Source organism: Larus michahellis, chromosome 9 (assembly GCF_964199755.1).
Source record: "Larus michahellis chromosome 9, bLarMic1.1, whole genome shotgun sequence".
NCBI lineage: Eukaryota > Metazoa > Chordata > Aves > Charadriiformes > Laridae > Larus > Larus michahellis.
The window spans coordinates 47812738-47839775 of NC_133904.1; the positions used below are offsets into that span (position 1 = coordinate 47812738).

Here is a 27038-nt window from a genome sequence, read left to right on the forward strand (position 1 = left end):
GAGCCCCTGGCATGGAGCTGTGTAATTCCTTTATGAGTTCCTCAGCTTGGGGCAGCTCCTCTGTGCCTCTAGTCTGGTCCTTGCCCTGTATTTTCAATGCCAGACCTGAGAGAGAAAGAGGGAAGGCAGCATCCGACTGCTGTGTCTGCACAGAGAACACCCTCCACCCAAGGGTAAGCCCTGCTCTAACCTTCCATGGTTGTTTCCCCCTGGGCTTCCCGGCTCCTGATCGGATGTTAAAGAAACCACACAAGGCCCACGTGAAGCGCCCTGCCTGGAAGCCACAGCACGACACACACATGTAGCCCTGGCTGTACCCCGAGCAGAACGAGCTTCCCCTCTCCAGTGAGCCGCCTCACGGGAGAATGTCCATGGAAGCAGCCTGTCCGAAGAGACGGATGAGAGGGGTGACCACAGCAGTTCAGAGAACTGACCCTGCTAGCCCTGCTGCAGGGAGGAACGTTACATGATGCTGCTCAGGCTCATCCAGTGGTTCACAATAAAGGTTGGGGGCAGCTTTTGAAGCAAACCTCTGGGTTCGTGGCCTTGTCTCTCACGACGTGACTGTCTGAGCCTCCCTGCGCCAGGTCTGAACGGGGCCAGGAGCACACGGGTGGCCTGTGCCGACCTGGCTGAGTTACACTCAGGGAGAAGAGCGGGATGGTACATTTCTGAGGTGTAACCTACCGTGCCTTAATACAACATGGCTCGTTCTGGGACTTGTGCTCCAAAAGGTCAAGTTACCTGCAATTCCGCTGCCGGTCTGCTTCCCTGGCCAGGGAGTTATTCATTGACAAACTAAAGCTGCTCCAATGCTCGTGACCCTTGGCCTCTTATTTTGCAAGTTGCTAAAAAAAAAAAAAAAATCCCATTTTGCTGGACCTGTTGTTTTCCCAGCAGGGATCAGTAATTACCCATTTGTTCCTTCAGCTCTGGAGGATGAAATGGACTGTGGTGGCCAGGACAAACCCTGTTACTGCTTTGTCAATCAAGATACCTGAGAGATGACTGTGTCTTGGGAAAGAATCCACCCTTTCCTGTTAGCCCACAGCCAGTCACAGGGTCAGCGCAATGGCTGCAAAAGCACATGAGTTGAGTACCTCTGAGTAATGGCAGGGAGGAAGCTGCCCAAGGCAGGGGAGATCTTCCTGGCGCTCCTGCGAGGGACTGCTCTGAAGCAGTCCCCAAGGAAAGCATAAATGCTGGGAAACTGGTATGAAACTGGAGAGGAGAATGTCCCATGGGACACAGAGGCCTGTCTCTATAGAAGACCTCGGGGCGTTACAGTGGGGCTTTCAAGATGCTTATTTCCCTGGTAGAAAAGCTAATTTGTTAATGCTGAGTGAAAGTCTCTTTTCTAGTGTATTTTTCTCTGCTTCAGCCTGCCTCAGCCTTCTGCCCGGCGTTCGAGCTAAGAGCAACCTGGCGGGCAGTGCTGAAGTTGCATTGGGGCTGTCTCAAGCAAGTTGTATCTGTGCCACCACAGACAAAGTCCTCCACTGCAGCAGCGCTGAAACACCGCTCCAGGCTAATCAAGGGCTGACTTCATCGCGGACAGTGGAAAAACACCCTTAAACCAGCACTGCACCTCGCCTGGGTCTCACGCCTTCCTCCTACAGGCTGCAAGGGCAACTGGAGCCAAGCCTTGTCCCAGCTCTCTGCCCGGCATTTCCTTGGGGTGGTGCTGACAAACAGCCCTCCACAGAGACTTCCTGAGTGGGACTAAGATGAAGTTTGGTTGTTGTACTTGTTTTATTATTTTCGTTACTACAGATAAGCAGAAAACACCACACAGAAGGCCAGAGAAGGGCTGTCCTGATACCATTTACAATGTGATACTACCACGCATCCGCACCCCGATTTGCTGGTAACTACCGTGTTTTCACCTGTGCTTCCCCAGCGCAGGGCACAGCAGGTTTCTGCACGTTTACTGGAGAAGAGGGAAAGGGAGAAGTTTACCTCAAAGTGCGGGGGAGTTACGATGGAAGCACATGCCAGGGACAGGGCTGTACCAAGTGAAGGAAGCAGGTTCAGCGAGTGAAACCCTTAACCGTGCGGGCACCATGCCTGAGGGAACCTGGCCAAGTGCCCACAGCAGGTCAGAAACGTGCCCCAGGTGTCTCGGTCCTGTGTGGTGGGGGTCGTTAAGCAGCAAAGAGGTACAAGCATGCCTCGGCAGACTAGTGCCGCTAGAGATGGGCACCGAGTTTGAGTGGATTTTACTCCTGTTCCTTGAGTCCCAAGCAAACCCAGCAGTGTAGAGCAGAGGTAGGACAGTGGAGAAGGAAAGAATAGAATTTCACATCACAAGAGAAAGGGAGCAGATTGATCTCTTGGAGGACGAAGGCCATGCTCGTCTCAGGCACGCTCAGACCCTCTTGGCTTTACATCTAGCAACAAGGGCTGGATCCAGAACCAGCAGAGCACTCATTTAAGTCCTGCTAGAAAAGCACAGATCTTGCCAGAGAAGCTGCCCTCCGGTATCCACTTCCACATCAGCATCATCGGCTTGTTTCGACACCCAGTTCAAAGAGTACAGACTAAAGCCCCATCCATCTTCCAGCTAAATAAGACTCTGTTGGCGTCTCTCCACACAGGAAGCAGAGCTGATGCCTGTGCAGCCAACAGGACAGTTGTACCTCCAGTGACAGCTGAAACTTGATTTGTCATCTCACGTGTTGAGGAAAAGTAGTGTTTTTTTGCAGGACGGCCACTCTGGGGACCCAGCAGACAGCTACCTATTAGTGAACGGTTCTTTCCTTCTGTCTCTGGTAATCTGGAAGGGAAAGAGAAGGCAAGGCTGAAAGGGCAGGAGAGGCAGCTGATGGCAAGGGGGAATTAGTCAAAATGTTATACGAAAACGTATATTCTGTTAATACCTCACTACGTAGCAGCAGTGTTTGCTACCCTCTTGGGTAGCAGCTGGCTTTAAAATTGCACATTTGCACCCCAGCCACTCATTTCAAGTTATCTTAGGGCATTTAGAACAAAAGTTTGTTTCAACTCCTCTCTTCCCCTGCTCCATATTTTTCTTCTTTCTTCACTTAAGAGTCAGTTTCCATTTTAAGAAGAATCTTTGTTTGACTTGACCTCTATTTTTTCCCCCCTTATATCTACAAACTTTATAGGTGAAGAAACTGCAAGTTAATATAATCTTTTCCCTCACTCAGAATTTAAACAACCTGAGGGAAGGATAAAAACCACAAGCAGTGTCCACCATCGGCACAGGGCCACTAGTGACAAAACCAATTCCTGTGTTATTCAAGGATAAGTAGCATCTTCTACAGCTCTGAAGTTAACCTTTCCATCCAAGAATCATCCCACCTTTTATCCCTGTGTTGCTACGCCCTGCTCTGTAGGTTTTACTATCTGGACAGCTGAAGCCAGTCCTTACTGGTTCGACTTGGTAGCTGTCCTGATCCCCGAATCAAAGCCCAGTGTTCTTTCTGATCTGCAGGCTGTCTGTGACCTTAGACTCATAACTGCTAAGCTCAGGTGGAATTGGCAGGGACACGTGGCAGTCTGCTTCCCAAGGAGAAATACTGCTAGGCGATTGGACTTGGAGCTCGCGGGCACTTACTGTAGGGGAAGTAACGCACACGCATGGTGATTTCACGGGCTGTCTTCAGGATCTCCACAGCCTGAAAGCAGAAAGAGTCGCTCAGTGACTAGACTGGGCTGGAGAATAGGAAACAGGAACGCAATAGTTATGTGGTGCCACCAGCTGAGTTAGTGCAGGATGAGTCGGAAGGAGACGGTGTGTGCACGGACTCCCCATCCTGTCCCTGCTTCAGGAGCTGAGCCGCAGGAGTGCTCACCTTGCTGTGCTCAATGTCCTGGAAATCCACATCATTCACTGAGAGCACCTGGTCCCCTTCCTGCAGCCCAGCTCTGTGCGCATCCGAGTCAGGGATCACCTGTGAAGGGAAGAGCAGAGATAGCAGCAGTGACTCTCAGCATGGCCGGTGCCACGGCTCCCATCGCATGCAGCCAAGGCAGCAGAGCCCCAGAGCCTCCCCACAGTGCCCATCCCACTCACATGGGACTGGGGAGGATGGGGAGTGGGGACTGTGGGGCACTAGCAACACTCTGTGGGCTGGGGAGAGATCAGGAAATGCTGCAGGACCGTCTGATTGCTGCTTGGTGCACAGCAAATTACAGCTACGAATTCAGAGATGCATATAAGGCATATGATAGTCTCCATGCACACCCAGCTGGCTCGGCAACACCCAAAGGGACAGAACACAGGGAGGGAACGGCAGAAGGACAGACACACCTTAGAGATGAAGATTCCCAGCTGCGAGGCTTTTCCTCCCCGGATGTTGAAGCCCAGCTGTGAGAGAAACCAGCAGTGAAGTGCAGTCACCTTCTTTGGCCCAGGACCCTTCCCACTGCTAACATGTCTCTTCCAGACGGAGCAAAGGTGTTGGCACTGCAGTGTCCCTCTCTGCTAACTTCTGTGGCAATCTCGCCCTGAACACCTGAGGAGACCCCTGCTCCCTGTCCCTCATCAGCTCCACTTCACAACATGTTGGACTTCACCCACACAGCTTTCCTCTCCCTCTACGGCACGGCCCTTCCCAGCAGGGCAGGAGTGATGCTTCCCCTTAACCCACCCGCCCGACCAAGTCCCTGGATGAGGGAAGTACCAGGAATCTGCCCTCACCATCACCCCACCACCTTATCTTGCTACGAGGATGCTGCCCATTGGGGATAATCATAATCCCGCGGCTCGGCCTCTGCATCAACCGATTTTTGCCCTTGGGAACGACGGACGTGAATCAAACACGGCTAACCCCACGCCGAGGAAACGACCGGGCAGGACCTGCTCCCCCCGCCCTCCGTCCGGAGCCTGTGGGGCCGGAGCGGGGCCGCGGGTAAAGCGGCGGGGGCGGTTAAGCGGGGTCTCACCTGCGCCCCGGGCGGCTTCTTCAGGACGATGGTGCGTGGCAGGAACTGGGTGAGCTCGTTGTTGTAGTCGGGGTGATACACCCGCTGCAAAGCAAGGCGCCGGCGGCCGTCAGGCGGCGGGGCCCGCCGCACCCCGCCGGGCCGAGCCGGGCCGGGCCGTAGCCCCCCGCCTGCCACCAGCCCGGGCGGCCGCCACCCTGTCCCTGTCCCCGTCCCCTCACCTCATGAGGCGGCACCCAGGCGGGCGGGCTCTCGTAGGGCGGCAGGAAAACCACCGGGAAGTCGTCGTAGGGCAGCCGGCCCTCCATGCTGCCCCGCCGCCTGACGGGACCGCCTGACGGGACCGCCCCGCCCCGCCTCTCCCCGCCGCGCGCCCTGACGCTCAGCTTCGCCATTGGCTGTTGCGGCGCGCGGCCCCGGTTTGAATGTTGGCGGTTGCGGCCGCCGCCATCGCGACGGGCAGCGGCGGCTCCAGGTGAGTCCCGCCGGGGCCGCGCTCCCCACTCCCCGCTCCCCTCAGGCGCGGCCGCCGCCGGGCTGGTGGCCGCCGCTCTCCCCCCACCCTCCTCCGCTCCTGCCCCGCTTCGGGGCAGGGCGCCTCACGGGGCTAGGCTTCCGGCTGCCGGGCGGGGGTTGCAGGCCGCAGCTCCGGTGAGGCCTTACCCGGCATCGTTCCTCCGCAGGGCGGCCTGCCGTGACTGAAAATGGTGAGGGAAGATGAGAAGGTGATCCCGGTGCGCGTGGCGCTGCGCTGCCGTCCCTTGGTGCCGAAGGAGACCAGCGAAGGGTGTCAGATGTGCCTGTCCTTCGTGCCGGGGGAGCCGCAAGTAAGGGGGGCTGCGCCCGGGGGTTGGCCTCGCCTCGCCTCCCCTCCGCCCCGGGGTTTGCTACTGGGGCGGCGTGGTCAGCGCTGTCTGTTTTCCTCTCCTCCGCAGGTGGTCGTAGGGAATGATAAGTCGTTCACATATGATTATGTGTTCGACCCTTCTGTTGAGCAAGAGGAAGTCTTCAACACAGCTGTCGCCCCTCTCATACGAGGCATCTTCAAAGGTTTGTGGTAACTGAGGTCAAGCTCTCATTTAGAATACTGGGCATTTTGGTGGGCTCTGCTGTGTGAAAGGAGGTGCTGCGCTGTTTAGTTCTGCATTCTAACTCTTTTCTTCTTTGGCCTTCTCAGAAAATAAAATCCTGTGCTGTCTAGATGCTGACTCCATCGTCTAGTGAGAAATGCCAGATCTTACTTGTTTACAACCTGTTGTACTGCACGGGGCTAACAAAATGACTTGTGTGTTCACGGGGTCATTTTGCTTCCTGAAGATATTTATGTCAGGCAAAAGACTCTTATAAAGAATAATAGGATGAATTGATAAGCATCCTATGCCAGAAGCTGCGCCAATGCTACAGAACAGCTGGGATGACAGAGAACTCTACACTGTGTTTCTATGACTAGCTCTAGTAGAGCAACAGTGCAGTCTTAAAGAAGAGCTGGAATAATAACTTTATCTGTGCTTTGGGGTGCTTTTAATTGACTTTTTTTCCCATGATGTTGCTAACTGTGACAATAAAGTCACATTTATAGACATACTCAAATAAACTGTGACTTTACACATAGAGCTGCTGTAAACTGACAGCGAGGGGCAGTGCTCTTCTAGAAGGATGCTTTACTAGAATGCAGCCTTGTTCGTCAAAGTTTCTTCTGGCTCCCACGTGACCATCTGATCTGTGTGCCCTTTGTTCCTCCAGGGTATAATGCTACCGTCTTAGCCTATGGACAGACAGGGTCTGGAAAAACGTACTCTATGGGAGGTACCTACACTGCCAGTCAAGAGCATGAACCTAATGTGGGTGTCATCCCCCGGGTAATCAAACTGCTATTTAAGGAGAAGGAGCAAAGGCAGGATTGGGAATTCGTCCTCAAAGTTTCTTATCTAGAGGTAAAAGTTGTTTTGATTTTCAAATTATTGTGAAGTTACGAATTGCAGATAAAGTGAGCTTTAATGATGCCACCTCCTTCAAGTAATAGGTATTTACTAAATCAAAACCTAAGACTACATAAGGTCTTGTCAGGAACTGGGTTCTGAGTCCTAGGTCTCTTTCTCTAAAGGTAAAATGAACAGAATGTTGTGCAAATTTAGCCATGATTTCAGCATAACTGTACCTCTTTCTCTATGCGAGTTGTTCTCTTGCAAGGCCGCTAAATTTGAACTGCTGTTCTCATGCTTTCAGATCTACAATGAGGATATTCTGGACCTACTGTGCCCATCAAGAGAACGGTCATCTCAAATCAGCATACGGGAAGATCCGAAAGAAGGCATAAAGGTCTGTTGCCCTGTTAGGTATAGGTATATAAGGGGCTGATGTGGCTTGGGATGAACGTTGCAGTGAAACAACTGTCTGACTCCTTGAGCACTGCAAGTGCATATGAAATGATCACAACTACTCGTTCTTCTCAAAATTGAGCTATTGGCGATCCTTAAGTTTACTCAGAGGGTAACACCAATAGGGTTAGACGTTCACAACAAAGCCACTTGCAAGTCCTATTCTGATTTTTTTCTGAAGGCTGATTTAGGTGAATATCTGAGAATGTTGTATTTCAGTTCACCGAATTTCAAGCTCTGTTGCAGTTGTGCTCTTCAGTTTAGCAGAAGTAGTGTGCAACAAAGGGATCTTGAAGGGAAACTATTCAAGTGCTCAAGTTATTTTTTCATACAGATGTGTACTGTAAAAGAAAAACCTTTTGCTACTGCTTGTTCTTTATACTTCTTTTGTAGTTAAACTTCTGTCCATTGGTTGTGCTTCATTCATACGGTTTCTGTTTGCAGTGGTGGGTAGCTTTTCATACGCACAGCTTAGGTGTGCAAGACACCTGTAGCTCTGATCCATTAATTTTTTTGTTATGTTGTCCTGCTTTGAGGTAAAACAGAACCAACTTTCTGTTCAGTAACTTTACTTCTTAGCTAGGCCTCTTCTAACTCTCTGAAACTAACAGCATGTTGTGTCTGAAACGGTTTGTTCAGAGTGATAAGACAGTTTGTGCCAAGGAATGGTGTGCAGAGAGGCTCTTGATTATACTTATTGCTCTAACGACCAAGGTCAGCTCACTTCATTATTTCCCTGTTAGAGGGTCAGAAGTGGAAAAGCGTAGAGGGGTCCCACCTGCAGGGGGAGCGGACAGGACAGGTGACCAAAAATTGACCAACATGGGTATTCCATCCCATCTGCCCCATGCTCAGTATAAAAGCTGAGGGATCAAAGGGTCAGCTCTCTCCTCCTCCAATGGCTGACATCCGAGGAGGACCCTGTCTGTTCGTCTGCCTTTGATCCTGATCGGAGTGTTCCTCACTCCAACTTTGGAACCTGGTTCCGACCTGTCGCTGAGCCCAGCCTAGGACTTCCCCAGTGCCTGCCGGTGACATCATCCTGGGACCTTAATAGGGTTTTATATATACTGCATCTATTTCATTATTTTCCTTTTTATTTTATTAAAGTACTTTAGTTTCTTCTAAACTCGTAAACCTCTCCTCCTCCTCTCTGTGCACAAGAGGCTGGGGGGCAGCATCTGTTGCCGGCCATTGGCCAATTTGGCCAAAACCACGACATATGTGTAATCTTGTGCTGCTCCCTGTCATCTCTGAAGTACTGGGGTGTGACTCATCTATGTGTTAGTGGTGGCATTGTGATCCAGGGAGAGAGGCCCTCCAGGGAAAGTGCAAGCTTGCCAAGGAGCGTGATCAGCCCCTACTTCTCCGTCCCCTCTGTCTTTTATGTCCCTAATACCTGCCTCCCCTCCACTCTATTCACAGAAGTCCCCACCCCCATCAGTCAGTTTTCATCTTCCTCTGCCTGTGACTGGCACAACTTTCAGCTTCCAGCTTGACCAGGGATATCTGAGGGATATCTCCACAGAGTACTGAGGAGTCCTGTCTCCATCCCATAACCCAGCTGGTTCTCAAGCAGGCACAGAGGAACTCGGTGTGTGTATGTAGGAGTAGGATGAGGGAGAGCTGATGTGACTTAATGTTACTGATATGAAGTTCAGAACAAACTTTTTCTGGGCGAATCCATACCAAGCTTCTGGCTTGAAGTGAGACTGATTCTTGTGAATGCATATTTACACAGAGACTTCACTTTATCTACTGTAGTCTAAGACAGAGGATAATTTTTCTAATGTAAGCTGGGGTGAAGAGGAAGGGGAAGCTAAATAATGCTTTCTTCCTGGATACAGATTGTAGGGCTAACGGAAAGAAATGTCACCTGTGCCCAAGATACTGTATCCTGCCTGGAGCAAGGGAACAATTCCAGAACGGTGGCCTCCACAGCGATGAACTCCCAGTCTTCACGGTCGCATGCCATCTTCACCATTTGCATTGATCAGAAGAAGAAAAATGACAAGTAAGCGTGATTGTGCAGCCACTCCTAGCAGCTGTTAGGAGTCAGACTTACTCAAAATCTCATAGTCTTGTCATTCATTCTGGATCTTGGATGAACTCAGCTGAGCTGCTCTTGAGGCAGTTCCTTTATTTGGCTGCCTCTGATATGAATTATATTTTTCAGCCTGGTAGCTAAACTGTAGTAACCACAGTACCGCGCCTTCCCGAACTGCATGTTTACTTGAGAGAGTAAAGTAGTCTCTTTCTGCCATAGGAACAGCAGTTTTCACTCCAAGCTGCACCTGGTTGATCTTGCTGGCTCTGAGAGACAAAAGAAGACCAAGGCTGAGGGAGACCGACTAAAAGAAGGTCTGTAGGGAAAGGACTGGTATAGCTTGGGTTTCTTACCATCTTTGAGTTAATAAATTGAGTTCTTGTCAAGAAAAGCAAAGCAGTTCTTTAATTAACCTTTATAATGTGCTTTTTAAATCTTAATATTTTTTTAAAGGACAGGAAATGACCCAATTGCTAGCTGTTGAGGTAGCTCTACTCACTGTCATCTGTTTGTATGCAGGCATCAACATAAACAGAGGACTCCTCTGCCTGGGGAATGTAATTAGTGCTCTTGGTGACGAAAATAAAAAGGGAGGTTTTGTCCCCTACAGAGACTCAAAGTTAACGAGACTGCTGCAAGGTAAGAAACAGGTGATAATAAAGCCTAAATCCACAGATGCACTTCAAGGAGGATGGGAAGTTACGTCTGGAACCAGAGACCTATTCTTATACCTTGATTATAGCTACGTACTGGAGGGTATCGCAACCAGAACAAATCTCAAGCTGTCTGTGCCTTCGCTGTGCACGTCATGTTTGGTTTGTTTTCTTAGTCTGAATATTTAGTCTGTGGTACTTATTCTTCTGTAGTTGTGATGATCTAATAAATTTTATCTAAATTAGCCTTTAATATGGGCCTAGCTATAGTAATGCAATTTACTGGGACTTTTTTTATAGTTAAATAATTTGGTAGATAAAGTTAGGCTCTTCAGTATTTTTCATGTCTGAAGATACCTAATAAAAAGAAACTGGATTATGCAGAGCTGGATGCGAGGCCCTGTTTTTTTCCTGATCAAAAGTTTTATGTAGCCAATATGTATTAACATAAAACCAAAAGCTAAAATGCCATGCAGCTTGATGATCTGAACAAATATGTACTTAGCCAGTAATTCTTTAAACTGGAAGATAGTGTGAATTCTGATGTCTGGATACCCATGGAGGTCTTGAGTATTACTGTGTGGAAGAAGGGAGGGGAAAACCTGAAAGAATTATGCCAGAAATGGCATACAGAAATTACAGTAATTACAGACATTACTCAACAGGACAACAAGATTACTGGGCACTTTGATGTGAAATCATCAGTGCTTAGAGATGAGACATAACTTTGGGACTTTGGCCTTGAGAAAAAAGCTCTTTACTATAGTACTGACTGGGGCAGAGGAGAAAGTAGATGGCAATGGCACACAACTACAGCTAGCTATTTTCTACTTTCTATATCTACATCTAGAAAATATCTAGCTGTAGTATGGAGATGCACTTATGTGGTCTTAGATATCTTAATGATAATATCTTTCTAGTCATTCTTGCTCGCCCTCAAAGCATTGATTTTGCCTTGTTTTCCTTCTCAGATTCTCTGGGTGGTAACAGCCACACTCTCATGATTGCCTGTGTGAGCCCAGCGGATTCCAATCTAGAAGAAACTCTAAATACTCTGCGTTATGCTGACAGAGCAAGAAAAATAAAAAATAAACCAATTGTCAACATTGATCCCCAGGCGGCTGAGTTGCATAATCTAAAGCAGCAGGTACTGGGTGCTTTCTTCATGTGAAAGGAGTAGATCTGTCCCTTTGGTACTAACCTCAGTAAACAGCAAGCAAAGACACAGGATGCCTAGCTACACAAAATATGCAAAAAAATATTTAGTATGTGTTTCTTTGTGCCTTGAGATGGCTGTGGAAGTGCTGTAAAGGGAATACATGAATATTTCTTGTAACTCTACAGCAACTATTCAATGCCATAACACAATGGTAATGTTAGTGTGATTTGCATTTCCCTTCCACTGAACAAATCATTGCCGTGTCATTAGACTACAGGCAAAATTAGGAATAGAATGATGGTTGCCTTGCTGACATCATCTGTCTGTGTCCAGCACAGAGTGGGAAGTGAAGAGTGTTCCTATGTGGTCAGCTTCAGAGGGAAATAGGTTGCCTAAACTAGAATTGGTTAAACTCAAAGCTAGAAGTGCCCAAGGGCTTGTCTACTGATGAGAGTTAACCAGGCTTGCTGTGCTTACTTGACAGTATGCATGTGATAGTCTTTCATGCTACCTCTCCATAGGAAAACTCATTAATCTGGTTTCACAATGGAGCAAGTAGGTAGTTTTGCTTATCTAATAGGAGTGTTCACCAAGCCTAGTGAATGTTTAGTAACGTACCGTAAATTCAGATTGCATATTTAGGAAGGCAAGTGATCTGACTCTTCCTCACGTGAAAGGTAGAAACAGAGCATTGGTTCAGGCAACTAGGAGACCTGCCCTTTGGATCAGCAAGAACAGTATGTCAGCTGTGAGTGACTTAACGTGCATTCCTGACAAAGAGAAGGTAGCTTTTTAGGAGTCAATTATTTGAAATACCACAGCAATGCGATTCCACAGGCAGTGGTAAAAGGACAATTGTGTTGTGGTAAAAGGTGATTCATTAGGACTAAGGATCTTAATAGTGTTCCTTCAGCCATCTACTTACTATATGGGAGAGATTTACAAGCAGTACTTGTTTGTCTTTCTAGGTTCAACAGCTACAGGTGTTATTGCTACAGGCCCACGGAGGGACCCTCCCAGTGTCTATCAAGTAAGATTTGAATATTAATGCTCAATGTATTTGATGGCCACCACACACCTGTGAAGCTTCTAGATCTCCTGTGTTCCACACAGTGCTCTAAAGTGAAGGTAGAGCAAACTGATTGCTTTCTAATAGGAGCTAGACAGGAGGTTTTTGGCTTTTTGCTCTTTTTGTAATGTTTACTGAAATACCATGTAGGTATGTGTTTAGTTTTGTAGCAAACCCCTTAAGATTGCAAAAATCAGTTGTAGGAATGAGAGGAACCAGGCAATGTCTCCTAAGTATCTGTTTCTCAGACCGATCCATCCCTCTTCTATTCCTCACCTCCCTGTCCTGAAATGTAGGGCACCTCCATCTTCGTCGTTCTTACAAGCACAAAATGTAGGGAAGAGTTGGATTGTGGAAGTGTTGTTTTCTGACGGTGTTTCAAAACCCAAGTACATGCGATTTACAGACTTGCCATTGGCTAAGCAGCATTACTGTCTCAAAATGGTGTTTTTGTCTCTTGCAAATGCCTACTTTTGGCATGCTGTATTACTTACATTTAATTCAGATTAGACTTCCTCCAGTTATTTCTGTTCATGTGCTATGACCTATATTTATTGTAAGTTACTTAGGGAACTGGGAGGTAGTTTCAGTGCTATTGCAAACCTCTAGCAAAGTCATGTTCACAAGCAAACTGGTCCTTAATGTTACAGTAGTATGGCACCTTCAGAGAATCTTCAGTCCCTGATGGAGAAGAACCAGTCACTAATGGAGGAGAATCAAAAGCTGAGCCGAGGGCTGAGTGAGGCTGCTGGTCAGACAGCACAGATGTTGGAGAGGATCATTCTGGTAAGGTTCAGTAACCCAGGGTTTTTCTTGAAGTTGCATGACTTCCCCGTTTTAGCTGAAGATTAGTACATGAGCTGCTATTGATTAATGGCATGTTAGGAATCTCTCTCTTTAATGTTAATTTTATGTTTATTTCCAATCTTTATCTCTCAATCAGAAACAAAATCTTCCAGAGCCTGTGAGAGCCTATAGATCTGGTGACTTCAGTGGGAAAAGTAGACCTGAATCTTTCAGCCTTTCTGTGGCTTTTATGTTTTAAATACCAGCACTTGCGCACATGTGCGCTCTCTTCCCTCTTCCCCACCCGGTTCTGCTTTGTTTTGATTCACTGTGCTGTGTGTATTCCTGTAGAAAAGGGTGTTAAGTCTAAATAAATGAATGGGGATGATCGTGCAAGATCTTTCAATATATTGATTTGCTGCAGACTGACAAATATGTCTTGTTACAAATAAATTAGCTGTTTTCTGGCTTCTTATCTGGCTTTTCCTACAAGTCAGTATAATTCTGACTTCTCTTAGACAGAACAAGAAAATGAGAAGATGAATGCCAAACTAGAACAACTTCAGCAACATGCTGTGTAAGTCTATTTCCACACCCTACTCATGCTGAGGAAATGTCCTTCAGGATTAAATGTTTTTGTTGGGATAAACTGGATACAGTCAATTTGTGTTTGTTCATCCAGAACTCATTTATATGTTCAGTGGGGAGAGTTGTTCCTTACTGGCCTGTGTGACACAAACGTGCCATGTAATACTCATGGACTTAATCCCATGTCTGCATTGCAGATGCAAGCTTGATCTGCAGAAGCTGGTAGAGACTGTGGAAGATGAGGAGCTAAAAGAGAATGTAGAGGTGATTCGCAATCTGCAGCAAGTGTTGGCTCAGTTTCAGGTAAGCCTGAATTTAGGGAGAGAAAAGTGTGTGCCAAGCCAGTTTACAAATGAAACCTAGGGTTCTTCTGCCGATCTGCTGAGCAGTGGATTCCACTCTGCAGAAGCCTTGCTTAAGGAGCCCAGAAACTACAAGTATTAAATGACTCTTGACATCCACTTCAAAACAAGCTGTCCTGCTGTGCTTTTGAGGCTGCAGAAAGGCCACTTGTGCTTGAGTGGCTGCATAAAAGAATGTGATAGTGGGAGATCAGCATGGATTTACAATCCAGAAGTTGGAAGGAGAGTTATACACTTGGTAGTTTTAATGAGCGACCCAAATTGCAGAGATCTGAAATTGTTAAATAGAAGTTGCCAACTCTTTGTCTAATTGAGGAACTTCTCTGTTTTCCCTCACTAGACGTTCCCCCGGTTCCCAGACTCCTTACTCTTGTGAGGAGCTGGCTGCCGGTGCTGGAGTTCAGGGAAGACTAGAAAGAATGCCTTGTCCAGCTAGTTGAGGAGGATTTTGCTCACTTTACTAAAAGAGGAAGACAATGGCATCCTCTTTCCAAAGAGAGCTTTCTGGACAGAGGAGAATAACATTGTGCTTTGTCATTACAGGCCAACAGCTTCGTTTTACTTTGCCTTTCACTTTTTACCAAAATTTTCTTTTCTTTGTCCTATATAGAGTGAAAATGCTGCTACAATGGAAGCTGCTGCAGAGATGGCAAACTCTGAACAGGATGCTACAGCTGTAAGTGAGGGGAGTCCAGCACTGCAGACCTTAAGAGGGGCATGTTTTTATCCCAGCACTCCTTTTATCTGCATCCTCATGCTAGTTTTCTAATCCAAACATTTGGTAAATGATGTGTCACTTTTTTATGTGCTGCCTTTTTATGCTCCTATTTGCTCAACGTGTCCAAGATCAATAACCTTTTCTCATTTCTGAATATCTAATTTCTTATGTCAAAAATGAATTTGAAGTGTTCTGCAGAACTGTGATCGCATAGGTAGAGAGCTTTGGACTGGCTTCTCCAGCTCATTGCTGTGTCTCCTTCAGGAAGTAGAAACGGGCCAGGCTACCAAGAGATCCTCAGATGACTTCACCACTCAACATGCCCTCCGTCAAGCACAGATGTCCAAAGAGCTGCTTGAATTGAATAAAGCCCTGACTCTGAAAGAGGCACTTGCCAAAAAAATGTCACAGAATGATAGTCAGCTGGAGCCCATCCAGTCCCAATACCAGGTAAGCTCTTCTGAAATAGTGCCTGTAAGACTACGTTCAATGTCTTTTTCTTAGTTAATGTGGTTACTGCATGCTGAGGAAGGAAGAGAGGAGATCTGTCCTCTCATGAGCATGTTCTTATTGGGTTTATCTCTCCTTAAGCTGGTCCCTGCCCCCTTGCGTGTAGGGGTGCAGTCAACTACTGGTGTCAGCAGAGAAGGTGAGGGGATGACCATGCTCGGCTATCTACAAATAGCTCTAGCACTAGAAGATGGTCTTTTCCCTGAAATAATCTATTAGCCCATAGCTGTTCTATATGAAATGAGCTTCTCTGCTTTTTGCTTGGAGGTTGGCTTGGCCACACCAAGCCAAAATGCAGGTACCTCATTGTTAACTCTCAGTACAGCTAGCTGACCTGGCTTCCCCTGTTCACTAGCGATGCTGGGATCTCCCATCTCTGAAATTGCTCAGCTTTACAATGGCTTTTGTGGGCCGACTAAGATCACACTGCATGGAGGACTAGGCCTTTTGACACTCATACTGCTTTTAGACAAGGTGGTTTAGAGCCTGTTGGAAAGCAACGTGGTTTCTCAAGGCCTACTGTCTTAAAGCTTTGTCTTGGAGTGTAGTTTCAAAGTTTTCATTTGGAGGCTTGCTGTTGTCCTTTCTAGACAAATATCAAGGATCTGGAATTGGAGGTCTGCAACTTGCAAAAAGAAAAGGAGGAGGTCATCCTTGCTCTGCATATGGCAAAGAAGGATGTCAACCAAGCCAAGTAAGAGTGACAATGCAAGCTGTGTGGCTTATAGCACTGAAAACTGTGTTAATGTGCCTGTGGAAATTCATGGTCTTGCGCTTGCTTCTGGTATTTGTAAAAGCTCTTATTTTGATGCAAGAACATCCCATTAACATGCCATGTGAGTTGTATGAACTGCGGAGAAGCCTGAGAGTGGGCTTTCATCAGTGGGAAAGACTATAATACACAATTGCTTTATTTTTCATAAGGTATCTCTAAAGTTGGAGAGTACTTGTTTGAGAATAACAATAATTGGGGGGGCTATTTTTAAAGTGTGACTTCTTTACAGACTGAGTGAACGGCGTCGCAAAAGACTTCAGGAGTTGGAAGGGCAAATTAATGAGCTGAAGAAAAAGCTGAATGAGCAATCAAAGCTCTTAAAGCTGAAGGAATCTACAGAACGCACTGTCTCCAAACTGAACCAGGAAATCAGGGTAACTAACCCTAGCATGCAGTTCTCAAGCTTGTTCTGGTGTAGACAAAGCAGCTTCCAGACAGAAGGCACTCGCTTTCGGTTTTGTTAGACTGAGAACACCAGTTTTTGGCAAGACTCCCTTGGCTATATGACCACTGTTGCCAGTGTAGTACAACAGGCGGGTGGCTCTTGAAACTTGAAAGAATAAAAGTCCAAAGTGTCTTCTGGCTATTCTGATAATGTATTGCCTCAGTCAAATCACTTGACTTCTCTTTGATTTCCATGTGTATACCATGTATGTGTTTGTCTTCCCTTTGTGCCTTAAAAGACAAATTCCTGGGTTTTAGCACTTTGAGAGCGTCCTTAGGCGTGTACTCTGAGTGGGCAGCACATTGTAATATTTCCCATCTGCCACTCCCTACCCCTGACAGACACGCTACGGGAACGTGGTTTGAAACTACCTGGAATGCAAGTACTGGACAAGTCTTCCAGCCATTTCTGTTTTTCAGGAAATGAAAAACCAAAGGGTACGTCTGATGCGCCAAATAAAAGAAGATGCCGAGAAATTCAGGCAATGGAAACAACAGAAGGATAAGGAAGTGATCCAGCTGAAAGAACGGGTAAGCAAACAATAAGCCCCCAAAACTGTACCTCCCTCTGAAGAGTGAAACAAATCATTAAAGTGTTTGCTGCAAGGCGTTGTTTAACTAGCAAGCATCTGAAAAGCATCTGGGGAATGCTTTGAAGATAGCATTAGTTCATATGGCTGCCACCTCTCACCAGTTGTCGTAGATGGACTCATTTGGTTATGTCTGGAGATCTTAAAGCTATAAACACAGTTGTCATGATTCAGCTCTAAAGCAGAAGGCAAAATTATTGAATACTTTTAAGTATTTGAAGTTGTAGGGTTTGGCCACAAAATGGGAGGTATTTAAACTTTCAAAGGAATATTGAATCTGCAGGTAAACAGAATTGGTAGTGAAATCCTGCTGCTTGTAGCATTCAAGTGTGATGGACAGTAAATGTCTGTACCTCTGGAGTTCTGGTCTCACCGGAATTCTTACTCCAATAAGTATGCTCCTCAGTGTTTTGGGATGCTGAGTCTCAAACTCTTGGTTTGCAATCTCTTATAGCCTTTAGGCTCCTAAACCTTTTTAATGGAAAGCGCGGAGCCTCTTCTAATCGCTTTAAGCCTAACAGCCATTTGCTCTCAGAGGCGTTACATGGCTAAATCTTGTAATGATCAGTGAAATCATTATCATGAAGCACTTGCTTTGCAGAACAGAAAATGTAGTTATTTCGTTCCAAGAAGTGTGAAACTGGCCATAGGTATTAATGTGACATGTGATTTTGGTTTTAATTTTTTTTTTCCCATCTGTCTTAACACTGTTTCCCTGCAGGATCGCAAGAGACAACATGAGCTTCTGAAGCTAGAACGAGATTTCCAGAAGCAGGCCAATGTACTTCGGCGCAAAACAGAAGAGGTAAGGAGCCAATATCTGTTAGAAACTCCTGACCAATTCCTAAAGGTCTGCAAAGGAGGCTGGAGGTTATAATAGCATATGCAGAAACTTCTTGAAAGCAGTTTAGACGTCTGGAAATAGGTGCCTTTCTCTCTGTAGAAAAATAATCTGTCTTGTAGCCTTTAAGGCATTCTAGTTAGGCCTGATCCTTAAAGGGTAAATTACCCTTTGAGCATCAGGCTGCTGTGGCAAATCTATAACAGACACCCCAGCTAGAAAGTGTAAAATGAGCTTGGGTGGACTATCATTTTGGATGCTTTCTTCTACCTTTAGGCCTAGCAGCAGATTCTCTTTAAACCAGGAATCTCAGCAAAGGAATCTAAGTCAGGGACTCTAGTCTTCAATTAATCCTAAAGTTTTATTAAGCTTATGCTCTCTTCTCATTGTCTCAAGGTGTGGCTTGCACCGTGAATACCTCATGTTTTCCACTGTTGCAGATAAAGTGAAGTAACTACTGTTCAGCTCTTGTGTAAAATATTTTACAGGCAGCAGCCGCTAATAAGCGCCTAAAGGATGCTCTGCAGAAACAACGGGAGGCTGCAGATAAACGGAAAGAGAGTCAAAATCGGGGAATGGAAGGAGTGGCTGCCCGAGTAAAGGTGGGTGACAACGTGTTGGGCATTCCAACAAACAACGGGCAAACTTAGCTTTGTTAACTCAGTAGGTGCTGCTGGGGTTGATGGCTGGAGAGCAGAGGGGAGGAACATGGAGTTACATATTAAGGGAGGCAGTGTGATTATTCAGTGTGTCTGTGAAGGCATTTTGGAGAAGGATTCAGTCCTGAAGTTGAGACTACAGTGAACCACTATACTGCTTTTTTGGGTTGGTTTTTTTCCCTCCAGAGCTGGCTTGCAAATGAAGTAGAGGTACTTGTTAGTACTGAAGAGGCTCGATGGCACCTTGCAGACCTCCTGGAGGACAGAAAGATCTTGGCACAGGAGCTCCTTCAGCTTAAAGAGAAGAAAGAGGCTGGGGAAAACCCACCTCTAAAGCTCCGGGTAAGAGAGAGGGAAATGCCACTTTCCCTGTCCCACACCTCTGGCTGTTCAGCAAGTACCGTAACTTATTGACTCCTGTTTGACCTTTTCCCTCAGAAGGTAGCGATGAAGATGGTTCCCTTTCTGGAAGAAAGGGTTAACGTTGTTACTGTCCTCTGGCATTTCAGGGAACAGAGTTGCTGAAGTAACTTGTTAATTAATGCAATGCATCTAATGAATGTGAGTGGGTTACACCTCTTGTTACAGACTTGATGCTTTTGGGAAGGAACAAAGGAATTTAACTAATGGAGAGATATTTGAAGGCTTTTATAGTAGTATGGCTTCTCTTTGCTGAAATGTTTGTAAATGAAAGCCCAGTCTTGTGTGCATTTCTTCAGCTATTGCTCACTTCTATCCATTACTGCAATTCTTTTAGAGACGCACCTACTCCCTCGCAGATTTGCAGGCATCGGAGATGGACCTTTCCATATCGAAGCAGATAGAAAGCCTGGAAACTGAGATGGGGCTCAGGTAAGGCAGCATGACAAAGTGGGTTTTTTTTGCACGGCCTTACCTCCATCTTCTTTTTCCTCATCTCTGTCTAGAACTCTCATAGAGAGTTCTAACTTATACACTGACACTAAAAATGATGAGAGAAGACCATGTGGTTTTCCTGGTTTGAATTTTTCCAAGATGTGGGGATATGAGGACACTACTCAGTCACTAAGATTGCTTTTTTTTCTTAACTGTTTGTGAGCATCCCTCTCTGAGGGAAACACTGCACTTTTATTTGGCAGTGTGGAGGGGAGGAGAAACTCCCTGGAACAGCATTGCAGACTCCAGCTGCTGTACAGAGCAGTCAGAATTCTAACTTGAACTATTTTTGTCTAATACTCTGGTAACAGTAATTTTATCCCAGACAACAGTCCAGGCTTTCTCCTGTGTTGTAACCTCAAATACATGCATTCTTCCAAAGGAGTGCCCAGATAGCGGATCTGCAGCAGAAACTCTTAGACGCAGACAATGGAGATCGTGTGAAACAGCGTTGGGACAGTATTGCAACAATTCTAGAGGCTAAATGTGCTTTGAAGTATCTCCTTGGAGAGGTAAATTCTGAATTTTCCTATTTTATCACTAAAAACAAAGGCTTTAAGTCTGCTTAGCCAGGAATGAAGGGAAGTGACTAACAGGCTGATAGCAGAGATGAACTCAAGTGAAGCACTGCTGTGCTAGATGAAGCTTATTTCCCTTGACTTCTGATTAAAATAGTCTGTACTGTAGATCACTTTAGGGAGTAAAATCCAAAAAGAACAGGGAAGAGGGAAACGGAATAGACACAGGTCTGGAGACATCAGTTAAAGTTGCACTTACAGAAGGCTGGCATGGAACAGTAAAAGGGAAGAGGCAAACTTCAGAAGTTCCAAAGAAGAGAGAGTACCTAAAAATGCTTACAGAACAAGTGGTCAATCTGCAGGGAAACAAGGGGACCACTCTGAGGTCAGAGTAAAAGCAGTAGAATGGATGTTGGGATGGGAGAAGCTTGAACAAGACTGGGGACGGGAGAGAGTAGGAATTGGACTAATTTGGAATCAAGGAAAGCGACTGAATGGCAGAATTGTATATCAGTCCCTAGTGCTTGGAAATTAAAGGAAAAGAGTGAAGGAGATAATATGAGAGCCCATTCATTTTGGAGGTCCCCCCAATACCTGAATTTAAGGTGCTGCAGGAAAGGGCATTAATCTAGAACTGTTAACAAGACTTCCTGCTATCTCTTTTGCCCTTCCATGCTGGCTGTCAGATTTCTAGCTCTGAATGTGTCATCTAGCTGTTGCCGATGGCCAGTCCAAATTCTTAGGGTGGTTGGAAATGAGGCAGAGATGCTTTGCCTTCATACTGAAGCATGTCTGCCCCAACAGACATTACGAAACGCGGAACTCATTGACCCAGCAATCATCTTGCTTTTGTCTTTCAGCTGGTCTCCTCAAAAGTGCAGGAAAGCAAGTTGGAGAGCAGCCTTCAGCAGAGTAAAGCCAACTGTTCAGACATTCAAAAGATGCTGATTGAAGAACGAAACCACATAACGGAGATGGAGGCTGAGTTCCAAAATCAGCTTTTGGTGCAGGAACAACACCACCAGGAAAAGGTAAAGGATAAGTGGATAGAAATCTTGAGAGCTCCTGTGTCTGAAAACTCTGATTCCCAGGTCTGCTCAGAGATAAAGGCAAAGCGTTGTGCTGAATCCGTTGCTGTATATCTGATGAAGATTTGCTAGACTCTTGCAGTATAGCTGACAAAAGCCCTAGAAATCTCCCTATTCATCTTCTGTGCTATGCAAGCTGTTTTAGTGAATAACTTTTCACAATGCTGTAAGTGAGGATGCTACACCTGAGCACGAGATAACTTTTAAAGTAGAAACATGTTGGAAGTGGCAGAAAGAATCTTTCTGAAACTGTCAAGGTCTTTGACTGGGCTGCCAGATGTCTCTTCAGGAATTCACACCTGTTTGCCTCCGCAATGTTAACTTGCTTTCAGGTTCTGTACCTGCTTAGCCAATTGCAGGAAAAAGAAGCAGCAGAGAAGAAATTGGAAGATTCACTAGGTGAGCAGGAGAAACAGCTGCAAGAGCGACTCAAGTTCCAGGTAGAGTGTCTGGATGTGGTTTTGGGGGGGGGCTCATTAGGGCTACCTGTTACTTGGAACAGTAGCTTTAGAGGAAGGTGCAGACACACAGAGCACTTCCATTTGTAGCTAAGATTACTCAACTCAGTTGCAGGGGTTAGTTGCTATACAAATTTGAAGAAGCCTGTGGTTTTTTCTCCTATATATCTTCTTCCATTAAATAAATATAAATGCAGCCATGAGGCCTACCACAACCTAACCCGCTCAAGCAACTTCTTCCATGCTCAGAACATATTTAGTTAGGATATTCATCATGCTGCTACTAATCCTCTACTGATCACAGCTCCAGTATGCTATCAGCAATGGAAGAACTTTACCTCGATCATATAAGCAAGCTGCACCTCTTCTTGTTGCTAAGAGAATTGAGTGGTGTAGCAAACTCCTGTGGAAGGGCAAGAGTGGTTTTTTTGCTTGTATCTAAGCAAAATCAGCACTAGGTGCACTTAATTTGGGGCTAAGCCTTAGAAATAGAGGGAGTTTTAGATCTTAAGTGGTCACTTTGAAAGGACCACATTCTCTCTGTTTTATTGGCAATGTTATGCATAAAACAGGTAATGGTACTAATGATTTTCCTGATCTGGAAGTCAGAGCTGATCAAAGAAACCCCTCTGCTCTTGCAAGAAAGATCCAAATAGAAAAACTTGTCCCAAACAACTATTTGTGCTACCCCTGCATAAGCCTACAGATTTCATCTTGTCTTGCAAACAGGAGGAAGAGCTGGAGAAAATGAGGGAGATCTGTGAGAAGAACCAAGAACTTCTCCGGGAAAATGACATTCTTAAACAGGTAGAGATCTGTACAGATGTACATCATAAGAGCTTCTTGGCAATTGGGTTAATGTATTTTGCAAAGCTGACTTTTGTCCCTCTTCACAGAAAATGCTGCTCCTTCAAGTTGCCAGTGGACAGAAGCTCCGTCACATTCAGCAAAGGCCATCTGAGTCCCCAGAATCTCCTTTTGATTATGTTCCACCAAAAGTAAAGATTCTGCATATCATTTTTCATGCTTGTATTCTACCTGGGTTCTCTTCAAAAGTTAACATTGGCCATTAGTAATCTTGGTTTCTTTCTCCCAAGTTGCTTTTTACAAGGCATTTTGTTTGGCTTGTTGAAGTGTGCCTGTTCTCTGCCTCAGGCAGTCCTTAAGGCTTCTGTTTTCAGAATACTTCTGAAACTAGTTTGCACGAGGTTCTCAATCTTTGGAGGAAAGAAAAAGGCAAACAAAACCCCAGACGTGTTTTCTCTGTAGCATTTCCAGTCTCTGAATCATGGAGCAAGGCACCTGTCATAGAAAACTTAATTATTGCCTTGCAAAAGAGCAAAATCTTAGCGCTGGGAGGAATAAATGATACAAAACTACTTTGGCAAGACTGTGACGCAAATCTATTAATTTTCCAAGGATTTTTCAACTTCTTCTCTTATAAACTCCAGCAGTTTAAATTGAGCGGTTAAATTTTTAATCCTGACAATTTGATCTTTTGTCTCCTCCCTAACCCTACGGCCGCCTTGGCTGTCTGAGAGGAGTGGGGCTACAGTGGTGGGACTTAATAAAATGTAAACCCACTGTTACTGCTTCTGGGGCCTCAACCTTTGTAATTTCTACGTGTAGCCAAAGACTCGCCGGCAAACGACAGCAAAACCCCGTGCACCAACTCCACAAATGGATGTGGAAGAGCTGTTCTCTGACTCGGGAGAGTCTGGAGGGGAGATGAGTGATGCAGACTGGATGCCGGTAAAAGCAGTTAAAGGAACAAAGAAAAGCATGATGGGGGTAAGATCCAGTTACTTTTGACTTGTTACCTAGAAGGGAATCACTTGCCTGTATCCCTAAGGATCTAATATGTGTACAGAGCAGCAGTGAGGTTGTAGTCTCCCCTACTGTTCTGAGCAGCCTTGATATGATAATACTGCTGGCTTTGGTTATTTATCACGCTCTGAAAGAGCGAGCAAAAGCTGCCTGTAGTCAGCAATACCTTCCTAAATAGCTTTTCGTTGGACAAGTCATGTTCTACTGAGAGACATAAATGCTCTGTCCTGCTGCCTGTGGCTGAACTGACCTATGTTTCAGACAGCAGCAAAATAGTGAGCCCTAACAGCAGCTTTATTCCTTCGTGGAGCCTATTTTAGGGGGGGAGTGGGGAAAAAAGGATGGCCTGTCATGTATTCCTATGTACTGTTCTTGCTGTGGCGTACTGCGACTCCTAGTCCTGCCAGAAGCCTCAGCTTCCTCCTTCCGTTTGTGTCAGTCTGCTGCTCAGTTAGTTCCTGATGGCATGGAAGCGATGATTTGAACGTGCTGAACACAAGTCACTGAACCAATGTGCCTTTTGGGGCTTGAATAGCTATGAAGCTCGACCCCCATTGTGAGACGTGCTCTTCCCCTTTCACAAAGGGCTGAATTATTACATAGTTCACTATGGAGTGGCTGGAAATGTCAGCGGTTACCACAGAAAGACTTAAGAATTTTAAGGTCTAACTTTAGTTCCTTTCACTGCAGCTTTTCAACCTGATAAATTCTGAACTGCAGTACTACTAGTGGTTTGGTTTTTGGGAAGTTCTCTTTGGTCATGTTTCAGGAAGGAGGGTTTGTGCTTGACGCTTGGCTCTTCTGAGCTCATTTGTGTAGCTCAGTGGCACTCCAGTGTAAATTACTGCTCAGTTGAGAACTGTAGCATGGAGCAGCTGCTCTGTGCAGTCTGCTGCCGTTTCACTTACCCAGACTAGCAAAGAGATTCATTGCTCTGACGTGCCATGAAGTAGCTAAATTGGGTTGCCTCCACCAAGAGGACCCTAGTGTGTGGTGACTCAGGTTTGCCTCCTCGTGTATAAACGTTAGCTTGTTTTACTGACACTGAAACTGGCATCCTTTTTGGGTAGCTTGAAGTCAGGGATCGAGGAATTGAAGGTACTTATTTTGGGGATGCTGAAGCAAGAGATGGCTCTGTAGGTGGAAAGACCTTGTTTCTTTTCCTGGGATGCAGCACTGACAGTGAAACAATAAAAGGTTCACGGCAGCTTGGGGATGGTTACTGTCCTTTAGATCGCTTCAGGTGTTGACAGCTGTGGCAACGTAGATAAAGTCTATAAAACACCAAAGCTCTTTCTGCACAGAGCTTTTCTCTCACTTAGTGTTCCTGCAAGGGCCGGTGTGGAAACAGGCAGTGTGGCTGCAGGAAGCAGAGGGTGGGCTGCACTGAAGACTGTAGCTGTGACTCTGCGAAATGCAGAAATAGAGACCCTGGCTCTCCGGTGAGTAGCGCTGCCTTTGTGGGGGTGAAAGGGCCTGCACCCAACATCCGGACTACACCGTGTGTTTAAGCAAAGCTGGATGAAGGGATAAGCGGTTGTGCTGTTAGCGTACACGCGGTTTGTCAAGGCAAAGCATATGCACCTTTCTGAAACACGTGTAAATGTCACTGTAATTCAGTGTTCATCTGTGGTAATTGAGTACAAAGTTTTCCACTGCAGTACCAGACTCTTGCACTAAATACAGAAATCTGCATGATGTCCCGAGTCACGTAGATTTACCTACTGCCACTTGTCAGCCGTGAATCTGAAAACAAACAATTTCAGTCTTTCTTGTGCACTTAGTAAATAAAAATTGTATCTTTGGCTTCAGGTGACACAAAAACTTAACTCATTTTCAGATTTTTTTTTTTTTGTAAAGAATGGAAGGGATAACTTGGGGAGGGTGTTGTAGCATCAGAAAGGTTCAACAGCAACTGAGGTTCATTAGAACTCTTGCTCAAAATGTCTGTGTTACTCTTGGATCGTAAGAGTTTTGGAGCGGAGACTTCCCATAGCAATTCTTTAATCATTGACTGTTTTATGAAACCCGTTGCCTGACAGAGGCATCTCGCATCCTGTACTAATAATTATTTTGCAACGCGAGAGAAGGTTGTTTAGGGACCCCTCCTATTTCTTCAGCTGTTGGTGGGGAAGAAGGGGATGGATGTTGTAGACGTGCTTCAAAATAGTACTGCCCCTCAGGATGCCACGGTGTGCGAGGACCAAACAAAGGACTCTGAAGGTTCCTTCATGCTCAAAGACTACACTGAATTGACTGCAGGAGGGACCTTCTTTCAGCCTGTGTGCGTCACCCAGACTACAAAGGTACTGTCTAAAGTTGTAAGAAAGAATGACGATTCTGAATGTGTGTGTACCTTGTTTATGGCTAGTGATAGATCTTAAAGAAGCGGGCGAAGAAAAAACCCAAACCCAAGATGATAGACTGCTGCTGGAAAATTCTGAACAGACTACAGCTGTCAAGGCAGCTTGTATTTACATTTTGAGTCTGCTGAATTCTTAATTTTCGTACTAAAACTTTGTCACGCAGGTTTGTCACGCTTTCCTGCTGCACTTTCCAGCAATGAGAGACTGGTAACTGAGGAGCTCGTAGGACAAAATCGTATCTGTCTGTGTCCAAACTTACTGTTCTTAAGGCATTGTGTACTCTGACTTGGCAGCTGTAACTTTGCCTCGGCTAAATGGATTCACTTATCTCATGTGTACTCTCTGCACCCTGTTCCAAGTGCTGTCTCTTCCTGCTCAGCCCATGACTTTGTCCTTAGAATTTTGACGTTGAGTAAAGAAATTAAGCAACTCTTGACACTGGCCCATCAACTTCTGTATGCACATCCTCCACGCTGCAGTGCAAGCTGGCTGGCTGCTTCAGGGCAGTGACCAGCTCCAAAATTGTCTTCCTTGCTTTTCTGATAGGTCCTGAAAGATATCACAGGCCAAGATGTGTTCCTGAAGAAGCCCGGCACTGCTGCTTCCCTGCTCATGAGAGATGAGGAGCTTCAAGAGAACCAGGTGCCATTAGTAAAGAGAAAGAAGAGATTGCTGAATAACACCACCAGCTTCTTTGCAGGTTGTACCCCTATCAAAGAGGACCTTGACTGATGAGCCCAGGAGCTGCCCCGTGCTTCTTTTAGACCGTGTTGCTGGTGACTTTAAAAAGTGTTGGGATCTCTTGCTGTACCAAAAGCCTCATGACTGTCATGCCTGACAGCCTTTGTCATGTGTGACAGCTTCCGTCACCAGCAAGGGAGTCAAACACTAGTTCTTCCTTATTGTAAAAATTTGTGTGTGTGGGTCTTGAGCCTGATGGTAAGAAACTCTTTCCTCTGCAATTCCTGTAGTGAGTGGAGGTGATTTATCCAGGTTCCTCATTCCAGCTGCCTTCCTCATCCTGAGCTGTGAATACCTTGGGTACAATTTAATCTGTAATCTTGAAAGAACCTCGTATTTGCACTGGAAATCTGGGCACTGTCTAGTCCAATAGAGCATCAGAAGCCATTCCAAGCTGCCCTGTGAGATCCATTGGTGCTTGCTCTTGAGGAGGCACTGTCTGTAGTCTTAAACTAGCTAGCAGATGTGAAATGGTCAGTGTTTCTCTATCCTTGTTCAATGAAGTTAAAAACTTGCTAGCCCTATGTGAATAGTGTAGTAATTTTAACTTGGTTTTGTAGATTTAATAAAGTAATTGTCAAAACCCCCTGACTCTTAATTTTATGTTTTGTGCAATGAACCACCCAGGCCTTCTG

At 45.8% G+C, this 27038-nt stretch overlaps 2 protein-coding genes across 4 annotated transcripts; one reads left to right on the forward strand and one right to left on the reverse strand.

Annotated features, from left to right (window-relative positions):
- Positions 1-1733: 1733 nt before the first annotated feature.
- Positions 1734-5260, reverse strand: PDZD11 (PDZ domain containing 11). Of its 2 annotated transcripts, XM_074601479.1 has the most exons (6): positions 5133-5260; positions 4912-4995; positions 4277-4333; positions 3819-3917; positions 3581-3641; positions 1734-2776 (listed from the first exon to the last, which is right to left on the reverse strand). In XM_074601479.1, exons 1-6 carry the CDS (start codon positions 5217-5219, stop codon positions 2742-2744), a joined length of 423 nt encoding a protein of 140 aa, XP_074457580.1. In that variant the 5' UTR covers positions 5220-5260; the 3' UTR covers positions 1734-2741. The 2 variants fall into 2 exon arrangements, with proteins under 2 accessions (XP_074457580.1, XP_074457581.1); XM_074601480.1 differs by lacking the exon at positions 4912-4995 and having other exon boundaries at positions 5133-5232.
- A 64-nt stretch (positions 5261-5324) lies between these two features.
- On the forward strand, positions 5325-26994 carry KIF4A (kinesin family member 4A). 2 transcript variants are annotated; one of them, XM_074600235.1, is made up of 31 exons: positions 5325-5386; positions 5595-5738; positions 5847-5961; positions 6655-6845; positions 7138-7230; positions 9137-9303; positions 9556-9650; positions 9856-9975; positions 10961-11136; positions 12117-12178; positions 12868-13003; positions 13522-13580; positions 13789-13894; positions 14564-14629; positions 14936-15121; positions 15772-15875; positions 16186-16330; positions 16821-16931; positions 17712-17795; positions 18320-18433; positions 18677-18832; positions 19248-19342; positions 19788-19917; positions 20784-20954; positions 21344-21451; positions 22199-22276; positions 22366-22467; positions 23099-23260; positions 24619-24738; positions 25480-25602; positions 26209-26994. In XM_074600235.1, exons 2-31 carry the CDS (start codon positions 5616-5618, stop codon positions 26392-26394), a joined length of 3684 nt encoding a protein of 1227 aa, XP_074456336.1. In that variant the 5' UTR covers positions 5325-5386; positions 5595-5615; the 3' UTR covers positions 26395-26994. The 2 variants fall into 2 exon arrangements, with proteins under 2 accessions (XP_074456336.1, XP_074456337.1); XM_074600236.1 differs by having other exon boundaries at positions 12871-13003.
- Positions 26995-27038: the final 44 nt, after the last annotated feature.

Coding starts and splice junctions, on each gene's coding strand:
- PDZD11 (XM_074601479.1), bottom strand. CDS start 5,219: ATGGAGGGCCGGCTGCCCTACGACGACTTCCCGGTGGTTTTCCTGCCG. Junction 4,334..4,911: donor AGAAGCCGCCCGGGGCGCAG/GTGAGACCCCGC, acceptor TTTCTCTCACAG/CTGGGCTTCAACATCCGGGG. Junction 3,642..3,818: donor AGGACATTGAGCACAGCAAG/GTGAGCACTCCT, acceptor TTCTGCTTTCAG/GCTGTGGAGATCCTGAAGAC.
- KIF4A (XM_074600235.1), top strand. CDS start 5,616: ATGGTGAGGGAAGATGAGAAGGTGATCCCGGTGCGCGTGGCGCTGCGC. Junction 22,277..22,365: donor AAAATGACATTCTTAAACAG/GTAGAGATCTGT, acceptor CCCTCTTCACAG/AAAATGCTGCTCCTTCAAGT. Junction 24,739..25,479: donor ATAGAGACCCTGGCTCTCCG/GTGAGTAGCGCT, acceptor ACTGCCCCTCAG/GATGCCACGGTGTGCGAGGA.